This window comes from Helianthus annuus, chromosome 17, assembly GCF_002127325.2.
Source record: "Helianthus annuus cultivar XRQ/B chromosome 17, HanXRQr2.0-SUNRISE, whole genome shotgun sequence".
NCBI classification, from domain to species: Eukaryota; Viridiplantae; Streptophyta; class Magnoliopsida; order Asterales; family Asteraceae; genus Helianthus; species Helianthus annuus.
This window is the reverse complement of record NC_035449.2, coordinates 163,916,439-163,929,386: the sequence shown is the minus strand read 5'-3', so window position 1 is coordinate 163,929,386 and position 12,948 is coordinate 163,916,439. Positions and strand designations below refer to the sequence as shown.

The 12,948-nt window shown below is 33.1% G+C and overlaps 1 protein-coding gene and 1 pseudogene across 1 annotated transcript; one reads left to right on the top strand and one right to left on the bottom strand.

Moving 5' to 3' along the window:
* Nucleotides 1–1,618: 1,618 nt before the first annotated feature.
* On the bottom strand, nt 1,619–2,125 carry LOC110925180. The gene has a single exon (XM_022169149.1). The coding sequence runs from the start codon at nt 2,123–2,125 to the stop codon at nt 1,619–1,621; it is 507 nt and encodes a 168-aa protein (XP_022024841.1).
* A 4,327-nt stretch (nt 2,126–6,452) lies between these two features.
* Nucleotides 6,453–12,570, top strand: LOC110925179 (annotated as a pseudogene).
* The last annotated feature ends 378 nt before the right edge of the window (nt 12,571–12,948 follow it).

The window sequence follows — 12,948 nt, the reverse complement described above, 5'->3', positions numbered from 1 at the left end:
AGTTAGTTATTGGATCCTTAAATGCTGTAATTAATGTGTCAAAATCATTAGCTATTCTAGCAAAGTTGTTATACTTGACTTCTGTATGCGCTAAGAAAATCATCTTATGTTTGTGTTTCATATGCTTATGTTTGTATTTCATATGCTTGAGGTACAACTATGTTTTTTACATTTTAATATGCACATACAAATGAGTGTCTAAACATAAACTAATGAAAATATGGTTAGGATAGAGTGGGTCGTAGCGTATGAAAGTTGTCTGAAGTCTATCTTTATCGCATAAAACCATCTAGATACTTTTTTCATACAATTTGTTGATGATTAGTTGACAAATAAATAGATTTTCATGATTATCATAAATTCAGTAAGAGCATTAGTCAAGTTTCAGTTTATCTTTTACGATTAAATTATTTTTCTAGATAACCGTGTATTGGTTATTAAATTGTTTCAAATATTTGCAAGCGTTGATCAACATGAAATAAATGAATACTTCCCTTCTTCAGTTTTAACAAAAAAAAAAAAAAAACAAAGAAAGAAAGAAAAAATTTGATTTTCATCAAGCCATGGTCGTTTTCTAATTCTTTAGACGACTTTCTACAGGTTTATGATCCTAACATTTGATAAGCACTTTTTACTTTAGAACATATACATCCCTTACAAAAACCAAGCCGATTAAGAGGAACAATCGAATTATCATCCGTTAGTTTTTTAACCATTAGTCTTTTATTCAGAGTTGGATTCATGGTTTACAATTATATATGTTGTTTCCTTATGTACTCCTTTTATAGTAATCTACATGTAGTTAAAGTGACAATGATCTTATTTGTAGCAAATTCAAATAGTTTATTGACTTTCTAAGTAACTTCATTTGCTTCACCTTTTTCAATTTGAACTAATCCAAGGCGCGTTTTGCTTGCAAATTCCAAATTATAAATTACTCTATTGAAATTCAAGTGTGGAAAACATGTATTACCGGATACGCTAACCAACCCTCTACCATTGTCCTAATGATCGAGGAGGTAGCAGGGGCTAAGTTCGTAGTAGGCCAAACGCAGTGGCTGGGAACCGAACCCGTATTTGTGTGGAATGGAACCCGTATTTGTTACATTTATAGTACAATGCTTCGTTTTATTTTAATCTTTAAATTCAATTAGCCATAATAAGTTCATGCGTACAGTTCGTTTACGATAAGTAACATAATTTTTTTTACCAAAAGTACAAACATATCGTTTTTAAACTGAATCAATATTGATATGGTGTTCTTTCTTTTAGGCGTAAAGCCTTTAAATTCTCCATTTTTTCAAAAAATAAGTTTTTCTGTTTGTGAAAGTGATTGGTGATGCCTTTAGTTTGAAGGGTATGTGCTCCTTAAATAGGCATGAAAAGTTTCTATTTTTAGAAAAAATTTATTTGAAATACGTATTTGTTTACGTATTTTGAAAATCTCGTGTCAAGCAGTCAGCTAGCACGTTTTTGGACCCTTCAAGATGCTCGATGTCGAAAGAATATCTTGAAAACCACATTTGCCATCTGACAAGACGACCTTGTTTGTTATCTCCTGAAATTTTTGTTTTCAGAAAATAAGTAAAATTTTTATTATCTGTCCTGACTAGAAATTTTACAGGAGTGAGATAAACTGTTGTTGAAACCGCTGTTTGGTTAATTGTTCAGTGTTACTTGATTCTCTTATTTGTAAAGAGCTTCCAGCATAACTGTGTCTAGGTTTTGATACTAAAACATGTTTATTTCGTGCAATATCAATTGCCCAGTTTTCTTGTAATTGTGATGGCTCAGCGAATTTACTGCCTTCAACAATTCCAATATCTGAGAATATATCCTCAATTGCTATGCTTTCTTTTTCTTTGTACTCAATTGAATGAGTGCTATTTGTTAAAGCATATGAGACTAAATAATTAATCGTAAATACTTTATTACCCGGTTCCATAAGATCAGTTCTTTCACACTGATGTATAAAACTTAAAGTTTTGTCGAAATCTTTTGAATCTCGATGTAAAGCAAATTTAGGATAGACAGTAAACATAAATTTACCATAAGCTAAATTTCCTTGAATTGCTCCAAGAAGAGCGTCTTGCCTATTCATAATTCTGTTATCAACAAGGGCCATTTTTATAGGAAAATTAATTCCATCTCTAAACTGTGCTTTTAGGAGGATTTTAACAGCTCCTATATGTACCATATTGAGAGACTTTCTCAACTCTGGTTTAATATGTAAAAGCTTTTTTGCTATTTCACCCTTTGTTAAGAGTGGCAAATAAACTTCACCCGAGGTATTGTTTATGTCAACTGAAAGTTCTTCAGTGTTAAAACAATAAAACATTTTATTTTTTCTAGAAAAGGCTCTAGAAACTAAACTTTGTAAAGTTTTTGGTTGATTAAAAACTTGTTTTGCGTCAAGCTTGAATTTAAGCTTGCTAATTTTTGTTAGTTGATCAGAATTAATCATGTAATCTGATACAAAACCTTTTTCGTTTTCACTAAAGTTTATAACTTTAGTTATTTCTTCAGACTCATTGAATCGTTTTTAAATAAACTGTTATTTTTCATTAATTTTTTAGAAATAACACCTTATTTTTTAAAAAAGAGCAACAAGGCTCTGATACCAGTAGCGGAATGGTTCTAGCAATTTTTAATTTTACTACACCAATAGTCGTAGTAATTTTTTGGTTACTAGCAAATAGTTGTAGTAATTTCTTGATTACTAACATAGTCATCATATGTTGACTTTTTTGTTCGAACAAACTATCGTTCATAATTGTCCAAAGATTCCATACCAATCGATAGATGACAAATTTGAATTGACAAATTTGAGTTAATTTGTCGATGAATTGATTTGGAAATAGCAATTTTATATCCATTTTTGTAGTCTTTAATTGACTAAATTTTTTATTTCAAGAATCACTCGTTTGATAGTATAAATCATTTGATTTCGATATTGGTTAATCGATTTTGTTTGTGTTTGTTTGTAAAAACAGTTGTTTATAAAAATGCTTAAGGAGATATTAATATAAATATTTCGAAGTAATTTAACAGTTAGAATAAACCATACCCTTCCTCTTTTTTCGACTAGGTAAATCTTTAAGTTGATTTTTCCAAGTGACCAACCCAACCAATTCTTCCCTACACGGCCTCCTGCCTAAACGGTACTTTTTATGGCTCCAGGGCTCCAGGTTTTGCAAAAATCTTTAAAGATGAACAAAGGGATAAAAAGGAAACTGATATTTATTCATAACTGTTCTTCCCTAAGGAAGAACTTCTTGATATTTACATAATATTCTCCTTTAGCAAGGAGATTACTCACTAACACTCATACTAGTTTACAAAGGAAAAGTTGGAAAAGGAAAATGATACGAGAGAAGGGGATGGGGATTGGATTCGATGTCTAAACTAAAGGAATTCAACTTCTTTATATAATAGAAGTGAATTTTACAAAAGACCATTATAGCCCTTAATCAATCGTCATGGATGACGTTTTTTCAATCGATGTACCCATGTGTTGGGTCCAGTTCTCGAGTGTCCTCATCTGAAAAGTAGCTGTCTTTTTCAGTGGGGTTTTTGTTTTCTTCTGAAGAAGATGCTTTGCAGTATTCGCACTGATGGTTCTCAAAGGTGCGTTGCAACCTTTGACAAAGTTGTTCTTTAGTGGCTGGGCCTGCTTCTACTTTATTGAAGATGATGCGTTGCTCCATCCTTTCTAAAGCTTCTTTTTCATGTAGTGGTAGAGGAGTTCCACTATAGCTAGTAATTATGCAGTTAGTGCTGCAATAATTTACTTTGTTAAAGCTTCCTACTTTAATTTTCTGTAGGTTTTCTAGGATTTGTAAAAATCCTTTGGTCCTGATATGTAACCATTTTTCATAGTCTTCATAGTCTTCTTTTATCACCCTTGAAGGATTGACCGTTCTTGCTTTGGCTATGCCAATTTCTAAATGATGGTAGCTTGGAAAGGTTTTTCCTTGGTACCAGTCAGGGAGTGTAGAAGTACACTTGATGAAGATGTTTGCATCTCTTGCAGCAGCAATTTTCTTTCGAAAATTCTTGATGGCTTTCTTCATTCCTTCGGATAAATTACTTATTTCAAGTAAATTGGGAGAAGGGTAGATGAACTTTGCTAATCCAGCGGAGAATGCTAGAGAAACTAGTTCTGGGGTTTGCACCTTTAAAGGTATTTCTTTTTTCCCGCATGTTGCTGAATATCGGGTGGCTTCTTGTTGGGCTTGTAATAACGACCCAAATTTTTTGAATGGATAGTCAGTTTTTTCAACATAATTTTTGACTATGGCCCAATCTTCATAAATTCCTCTATGGTCACCATCAAAAATGACATAAAATCTGGTATTTTTAGGATTTTCTGGTTTTTGTGTGACTTGGGAGTAACTTGGTCTGAGAGAGACCTTTTCAGTTTTTGGCAAACTGTCAGCCATCAACGGATTTGATGTGCCTTTACCAGAGCCGTTTGCTTCTGGGCTAGATGAAGATTTTAGTTCTTCATTTACTCTATTTTTGCTTTTTTCCAAAGCAACAGGAGTGAACGGACTTGATATTTCTTTACCCTTTGCCGTTTGAGGGGGAATAGATTCAGATTGTTTCCTTGCGGATTCCTGCTCTGAATTAGCAGTTGTTTCTAGACTTTCGTCATAGAGAGCTATCTGATCTCGAATAGCTTTTAGTTCTATCAAAAGAATTTTTTCTCTTAGGCGTAAAGCCTTTAAATTCTCCATTTTTTCAAAAAATAAGTTTTTCTGTTTGTGAAAGTGATTGGTGATGCCTTTAGTTTGAAGGGTATGTGCTCCTTAAATAGGCATGAAAAGTTTCTATTTTTAGAAAAAATTTATTTGAAATACGTATTTGTTTACGTATTTTGAAAATCTCGTGTCAAGCAATCAGCTAGCACGTTTTTGGACCCTTCAAGATGCTCGATGTCGAAAGAATATCTTGAAAACCACATTTGCCATCTGACAAGACGACCTTGTTTGTTATCTCCTGAAATTTTTGTTTTCAGAAAATAAGTAAAATTTTTATTATCTGTCCTGACTAGAAATTTTACGGGAGTGAGATAAACTGTTGTTGAAACCGCTGACTTTGGTCAACAGATTGATGTCCACAGATGTTTGGAACTACTGTTCAGAAAACTGTTGTTGAAACCGCTGTTTGGTTAAAATGGTGGTTTAAAACCACTGTTGGGTTAAAACTGTGGTTTGAAACCGCTGTTTGGTTAAAACGGTGATTTGAAGACAGTGTTTTTAAATAACTTTCCATGTTAGGTTCAACAGTGTTTTGAAGAGGAAAACTGTGTGAGAAGACAGTAGATCTTAACAAGTTAAACATCTGTTAAGGCTTAAACAGTTGTTTGGCCTTTAACAGATGTTTGTCTTTTATATCAGATGTTTAGACTTAAACAGTTGTTTGACCTTAAACACATGTTTGACCTTAAAAAAATGTTTTGCCTTAAACAGATGTTCTCCTTCTATATCAGATATTTGGACTTAAACAGATGTTTGGCCATAAACAGATGTTTGGCCTTAAACCAAACATCTGTTTAAGCTCAACATTTGTTTGACTATTGTCAATATCTTATTGACTTTTGGTCAACATCTGTTTCAAATTTGGTCAACATCTTATTTTGTAAAAGAGATAAAAAAACAAAGATTTTTTCAAAATCCCAAATCACCCTATCATGTAAGTGCATTGAAGCAAAAGTGGAAATGATATTATTCATATGGTCCTGTTGTGCTTTTTTTTTGTCCTCTAATATGAGTTCATGATCTAATCCGGTGATTTGAAGACATTTTTGTTTAATCGAATTAGATGGTTGATGTAATGTGGTCGTATTACAAACAAATAGTAATCTATTATATATAATAAATGTGTTAAATTTTGCTGATGTGTCAAGCTAGGAGGCCTCTAAATTTTGCTTTTTGGCAGGAAAATCCCGTCCACTTTTCTTTGGACGCGGGATCCGGATTAATTCGGGTCGGAATATGGATAATGGATCCTTTATATTTCCTTTTTTCTCCGCTTCTTTCACAACCTTAAAGAAACATAGTTGAAGAAACCCTAGATCGGCCGCACAAGTTGTTCCTCTCCTAATCAAGGCGATTCTCCATCTTCACTTCGTCATCCCTTCATCATCTTCAATTTATGACCTCTGTGTTGAACTCACACTCAATGGCGGCCAGAAACACACTCCTCATGTACCGGCGTGACACCAGTTCTTCAATCTTTATGCGAAATAAGGGTTTTATTTGCCAGCTTCCTTACCAAACCCTAACACGCCCCCATCTTTGCAATCTCTCCATCTATCATCTTCGCCATTTCTTTCCTTCAGATAATGGTTTGTTGTTCAAATCGGCGGTTATTGTTTTACTGTTTTGATATATCGGTATAACCTAGGGTATCTCGATCTTGGATTTGTTTTATTGAAGATCTGGTAAATGTCGTCCACACCAAGGTACGATTCCGTTAATTATCTATTGTTCAAATTTTGATTTCATAGATTTTGTTTGTATATTATGGAAAATCAAAAGGTCGATTATAGTGCATTTAGAGATTTATATCATTCGAGTAGTGTTAATTGATCTTTTGTTTTTCAGGAGATGATTAGAACAACAACCGATTGGAATTTAGGGTTCTTCGATATTGGTATCTTGCTATCAAGAATCTAATAGAAGGTAATACACATTCAGTTTGTTACGGGTTTGCGTAATTGTTCATTGTGTGTTGCTCAATTATCGAGTTATTTAATCATGTTATTGTAGTTAAGAGAGGTGATATTACAAAAGCAAATTCACATAAATTTAGGTAATATTTATGAAGTTAGATACATCTATCATATAGTTACATGCATCATTTCTACTATGTAGATATGAATGCCAACATCTATGATCCTGCAATTTGAAATAATTTTGTTGCATCTGTTTCAACTTTCATGCTTACGTTTGATGCATCTCTTAATCAACTACATGCCAAGTGTTTTATCTAATCGTATGCATTTTTTTGCTCAATTTTTCTCAGGGAAGTGGTGGTGAAGCTTATGGAGCCTCTGATGGTTATTCTTCAAGACACAATGGTAGTTATGGTTAAGTATATATGATCATTTGTGCTAGAGTTAAAAGAATAGGCTGGTCGGGTGGTTAGGGTAATATGCCAAAAAGGGTTATGATAAGATTTTAGAGTTTTTCAATAATCCGTTTTTATTCAGTTGTATTCCTAATCTTATGGTTATGATATAAATTGTTAAATTTTGACTAATTTATTAAAATCAAGTATAATGTCCAAAACATTTTATGGAAGGAGGTTTGGGGAGCATCTAAAGGTAACATTATGGTATTTGAATTCGGCTACGTTTTTTGTGGAGCAATGAAGTGATCATTGCTAATGTGTTGTTACCATTGAAGTTGATGCTGTAATTTCAACGTTCGGGTTCCGCTACGAACCTACCTGACAACGGAGATATCGTTAGTTTTGCGGCGGCTAGGGTTCTACTGTGACCCCGACTACGGAGATGATCAGAGGTTGTTCTTCAGATTAAAATCATTGAATGGTTTGTGATTTAAGTTTGTTGTTGCTTTATGTTGATGAAACTACAATTGCACATTTCTCTAATTTGGATCTTTGTATGGTTTTTTTTTCAACGCCTTACTCGGTTATCAGGCACATTCAGGAGTCGTTAACCATGTGTGCTTGGACTTGAAAGGGGAAGTGAGGAATATGTGAAAGCGTGGCTATTAACTTCTACGGAGTGCATTCATGATCTCACTTCAAATGGAAACCAATTCCATTCCTCTGTTTTCTATCCAAGTTTTTCTACTCCTTTGGTTATCAGTGGAACTTGGGTAGGTAATTTTTTTTTTTCTTTTGGTGTTGCATTCAGTTCTTATACATATTTTTGTGCCCTTTTTTTAAGAAGTAAGATGCTATTGCTTTATTAACCACCCTTAACAGGTTGAGAACGAATTTGAAGATTAAGTAGACGTTGTACATTTTTTTTAATTAAGGAGATTTCACATAAATCACTGAGCGTGACTAAATTATCAGGTTGGGTAAATGGTTGAAATGTGTAATTTTAATTGGGTCGAAACTGGGCGGGATGTCTTGACCTGCTAGAACTTAATATTTCCAAATTCTTTTAAAATTAAAAAATAAATCATGTACTAAAAATAATGATAAACCCAAAAGCAGCAAGTTTTTACACATTTATATGTAAAAGGGTTACTTTGGGTTGTACTTCGAATAGGATTCTAAATTATTAAAGGTTAAATGGACTGAAAGTTGTACAATGTGTATTCAAATTCTTAATCTTCTAAATTGTTTTGTTTATTTATTTTAACTTTTAACAGTTTACTCTTTGTACATTTTATATAATATATAATGGTGTATATATATAAAACTGGATGAACGATACCTGGTCCATTTTTTTCCAAAAAGAGAACATGTGTTGATTGTTTACCCATTACTTATCCTGTCCAACCCAAGTTGATCTGTTTTTTTATGGGTCAAATTTGTCATTTCTCCGAAGTATAAACCACTCATTGTAGATACTGAATTTCGCGTCTAAGGAGAAACATGTTCGTTTAGCTAGCTAGCTGAAACGAAAACCGTTTGAACGTGTCAAGTAAGCATTAAGTATTTTACACTTTATTGAAGTTAGTTTTATATGTTGGAGAGACAAAGCTCCAAAGGGAGAATGGGTTTGTAGTTATTAGCTTGTGAGGAGTCGCTTCTAGCATTTGGTTTGGCTGATTTAAATGCCGAATTTTGGGACACACAAGAAATGTAAACTTTATTAATTATTTAGTTTGATTTTATTTTTATTTTTTATCCATTTCTCTCTTTTTTGTTATTCTGTAGAAGTGGAGGCACAATTAGGCTCAGATCACTTCAGACGAAGCCACCAAATATACTCCAGTTTATTTATTATTTAAGGGTAAATAATCATTAATCAACTTTTAATTAAATGGATTGGACTTATTTAAGTTGTGCATTAGAAACTCATTGTTGCATTTTTCATGTGACTGGAGGACTTAAGACACCCTTTTTTTAATTTTTATGGCAGTTCAACAAATATATGAAACAACACTATAATAGGTCGTGTTTTGGCGAAGCATTAGGGCCATTGAATTGTGAGAACGGGAAGCGAAGGCGTGACTTGAAGATGCTTATATAGAGGTAATTATTCCTACCTTCAGTGCTTTCAACAAATATATGAAACGACATTAATTATAATAGATCGTTTTTTGGCTCAGCATAGCATTAGTCTGTATGGGCCATTGACTTGTGAGAACGGGAAGCGAAGGCGTAACTTGAAGATGCTTATATTGAGGTAATTCTTCAAACCTTCGGTGCTTATTAATTTTACTCTTTTTTGCTTGCCAATTATTATTTGTTTACTCGAAGGGAGCTTTTGTGCTTGATTTTTTATGCTCGATGAGAAACAAAGCATGGCGAGTTAGTTATTGGATCCTTAAATGCTGTAATTAATGTGTCAAAATCATTAGCTATTCTAGCAAAGTTGTTATACTTGACTTCTGTATGCGCTAAGAAAATCATCTTATGTTTGTGTTTCATATGCTTATGTTTGTATTTCATATGCTTGAGGTACAACTATGTTTTTTACATTTTAATATGCACATACAAATGAGTGTCTAAACATAAACTAATGAAAATATGGTTAGGATAGAGTGGGTCGTAGCGTATGAAAGTTGTCTGAAGTCTATCTTTATCGCATAAAACCATCTAGATACTTTTTTCATACAATTTGTTGATGATTAGTTGACAAATAAATAGATTTTCATGATTATCATAAATTCAGTAAGAGCATTAGTCAAGTTTCAGTTTATCTTTTACGATTAAATTATTTTTCTAGATAACCGTGTATTGGTTATTAAACTGTTTCAAATATTTGCAAGCTTTGATCAACATGAAATAAATGAATACTTCCCTTCTTCAGTTTTAACAAAAAAAAAACAAAGAAAGAAAAAATTTGATTTTCATCAAGCCATGGTCGTTTTCTAATTCTTTAGACGACTTTCTACAGGTTTATGATCCTACACATTTGATAAGCACTTTTTACTTTAGAACATATACATCCCTTACAAAAACCAAGCCGATTAAGAGGAACAATCGAATTATCATCCGTTAGTTTTTTAACCATTAGTCTTTTATTCAGAGTTGGATTCATGGTTTACAATTATATATGTTGTTTCCTTATGTACTCCTTTTATAGTAATCTACATGTAGTTAAAGTGACAATGATCTTATTTGTAGCAAATTCAAATAGTTTATTGACTTTCTAAGTAACTTCATTTGCTTCACCTTTTTCAATTTGAACTAATCCAAGGCGCGTTTTGCTTGCAAATTCCAAATTATAAATTACTCTATTGAAATTCAAGTGTGGAAAACATGTATTACCGGATACGCTAACCAACCCTCTACCATTGTCCTAATGATCGAGGAGGTAGCAGGGGCTAAGTTCGTAGTAGGCCAAACGCAGTGGCTGGGAACCGAACCCGTATTTGTGTGGAATGGAACCCGTATTTGTTACATTTATAGTACAATGCTTCGTTTTATTTTAATCTTTAAATTCAATTAGCCATAATAAGTTCATGCGTACAGTTCGTTTACGATAAGTAACATAATTTTTTTTTACCAAAAGTACAAACATATCGTTTTTAAACTGAATCAATATTGATATGGTGTTCTTTATTTTTTGGGTTAATTAGGTGTGAGTGAATCGGGTTATTAGTCTTTTCTTTCCCATTCTATTGCTTTCTTGGTGGATTTATATAGGTTCATATAGTACTTCATTTACATATTTTTACTCTTTTTTACATTTGTTGACTCAGGAAAGTCAGCTTGATCAACTGCATTCAGCACTGTTGGCATGCAGTCTATATTTGTTAACAATAATTGTCTCTTTACAAGGGACGATGGTGCACTCTAAGGTGACGTGTTAATGTTGAATAATTTATAAATTACGACTCAAAGGTATGGTTGCAACAACACAGATGATTTCTAAAATAAGGGTACTATGTTGCAGGGGCCAATGTGAAATTATGGGTTGCCGGTGATTTTTAGGATGACAATGATGGTCCATAAAGGATGACGATATAACATATGATTTCTAAAATGAAAGATCGGGCGATCATTTTTTAAGCAAGCTGCACTTTTATTACAAAAGGATAACCATCATGGGATGTTGTTTGGTATAGGTACTTGGATTAGCTCGGAATATCATCTGTTTATGACACGAAAACGTATTGCATGCAGAAGTTGATTGGAGGAAACTATGGTTTGCTTAATACTACAAATTTTTAGCCAAATCCAGATTACTACAAGTTTATATAACTTATTTTTGCATTATGCTTTGACTTTTGAGGTCAAAGTTATATATTATGATGGGATTTTGTTCTTTCTTTTCAGCGCTCAGCTTTGGCATCGTTTGATGGCTCAAAAAGTTCTTTCTGTAAACTTTAACGTTACAAAGAAAATACGACCGTATAGCGCCAAAGAATCTGTAAGCTTTCTATAGTATATGAATACTGTAGTTTTTCTATTCTTATTTTTAAAACAAAAAATTAGGGGTTTGAATTTCTGACATGACGTGAAACACGACACGAACATAACACGAAATTCGCGGGTTTGGGTTTAGTCTAAACAGGTTCGGGTCATTTTTAGGTTGAACCCACGAACCTGTTTAGCTAACGGGTCGGGTTCGGGTCAACACAGTCGGGTTGGCGGGTTGACCTGTTTAACCCTTTTATATTTTAGTATATTTTTTTTTACAATACGTTTTATGCCATAAATTAAATTGGGTGTGTACTTTATGCCGTAATTATAACTTAAAAAATGATTTTGACATAAAATTTTATAATTTAAATGTAATCGTATTATATGCAATTGTATATTTTGTAGTAAATTTTAATATTAAGATACTAATTTGCGGAAAAAATTAAAAGATAAAAAATTCATGTTGAACGGGTCGTGTTCAGGTTTGTCTAAAATTTTCAGGTTCGGGTCAGGTTGAACCCGCCAACCTACGAACACGACCTGTCACCCCTGCAAAAAATGTTGACGGGTTAGCCCAACTTGATCTGTCTCATTTATCTATGAAAATTGCAACGAAACTCGAAAGGGTAATAAAGTCATTTCTCACGAAGCTTCTAATATCTATTGCAGGAGGGAATAACACTACTATTGATCAATCTAGACAACAAAAGTAGAGTTGATGTAAGCTTGTCTCTCGATAGCGCTTGGAGTTTACATAAACTAAAATCGCGTGTTCATTATCATCATCATAAATCAAACAAACCGCGCCATTCCAAGATTAGTGGAACAAACACACGAGAAGAATACCATTTAACCGTTAAAGACGGGGATCTACACAGTCAGGTGATGATGCTTAATGGTAAAGAACTAGGAGTGAATTCAAATGGCGAGATACCACAATTCGAGCCTGTGAATGTGTATTCTTCAGAGCCCATAAGTGTTGCTCCCTTTTCGATTGTGTTTGCTCATATCCCAAATGTTACTTTGTATGTGTGCGGGAATTAGTTGGTATAACACACACACACACACACATATATATATATATATACATATACATACATACATAACATGGAATGGAACTGAGAATCAACTTCATTTTGTTTATTGATTAAATGATATGATCATAGGGCTTATTTTATTTTCTTATTTGTTGTTGAATGTAAGATGGATGCAATATGATTGTTAGTTTAATTTGTTGGCTTTTGAGTCCTACATGGAAACTTTGAAGTTTTGCTGTATTGTTTTTAACAATAGTTATTGGCATTTAATTGCAAAGAAACTATAGTTCTTGCATGGATACAAAACAAACAGACCTTTTTACAAGGATAAAGTGACTTCAATACGAAATATAAAAATGGCGGGTTGCTTAATTAGCTTATATGT

Excerpts from the sequence above, each read along its gene's own strand:
- LOC110925180 (XM_022169149.1), bottom strand. The coding sequence starts at position 2,125 with ATGGCCCTTGTTGATAACAGAATTATGAATAGGCAAGACGCTCTTCTT.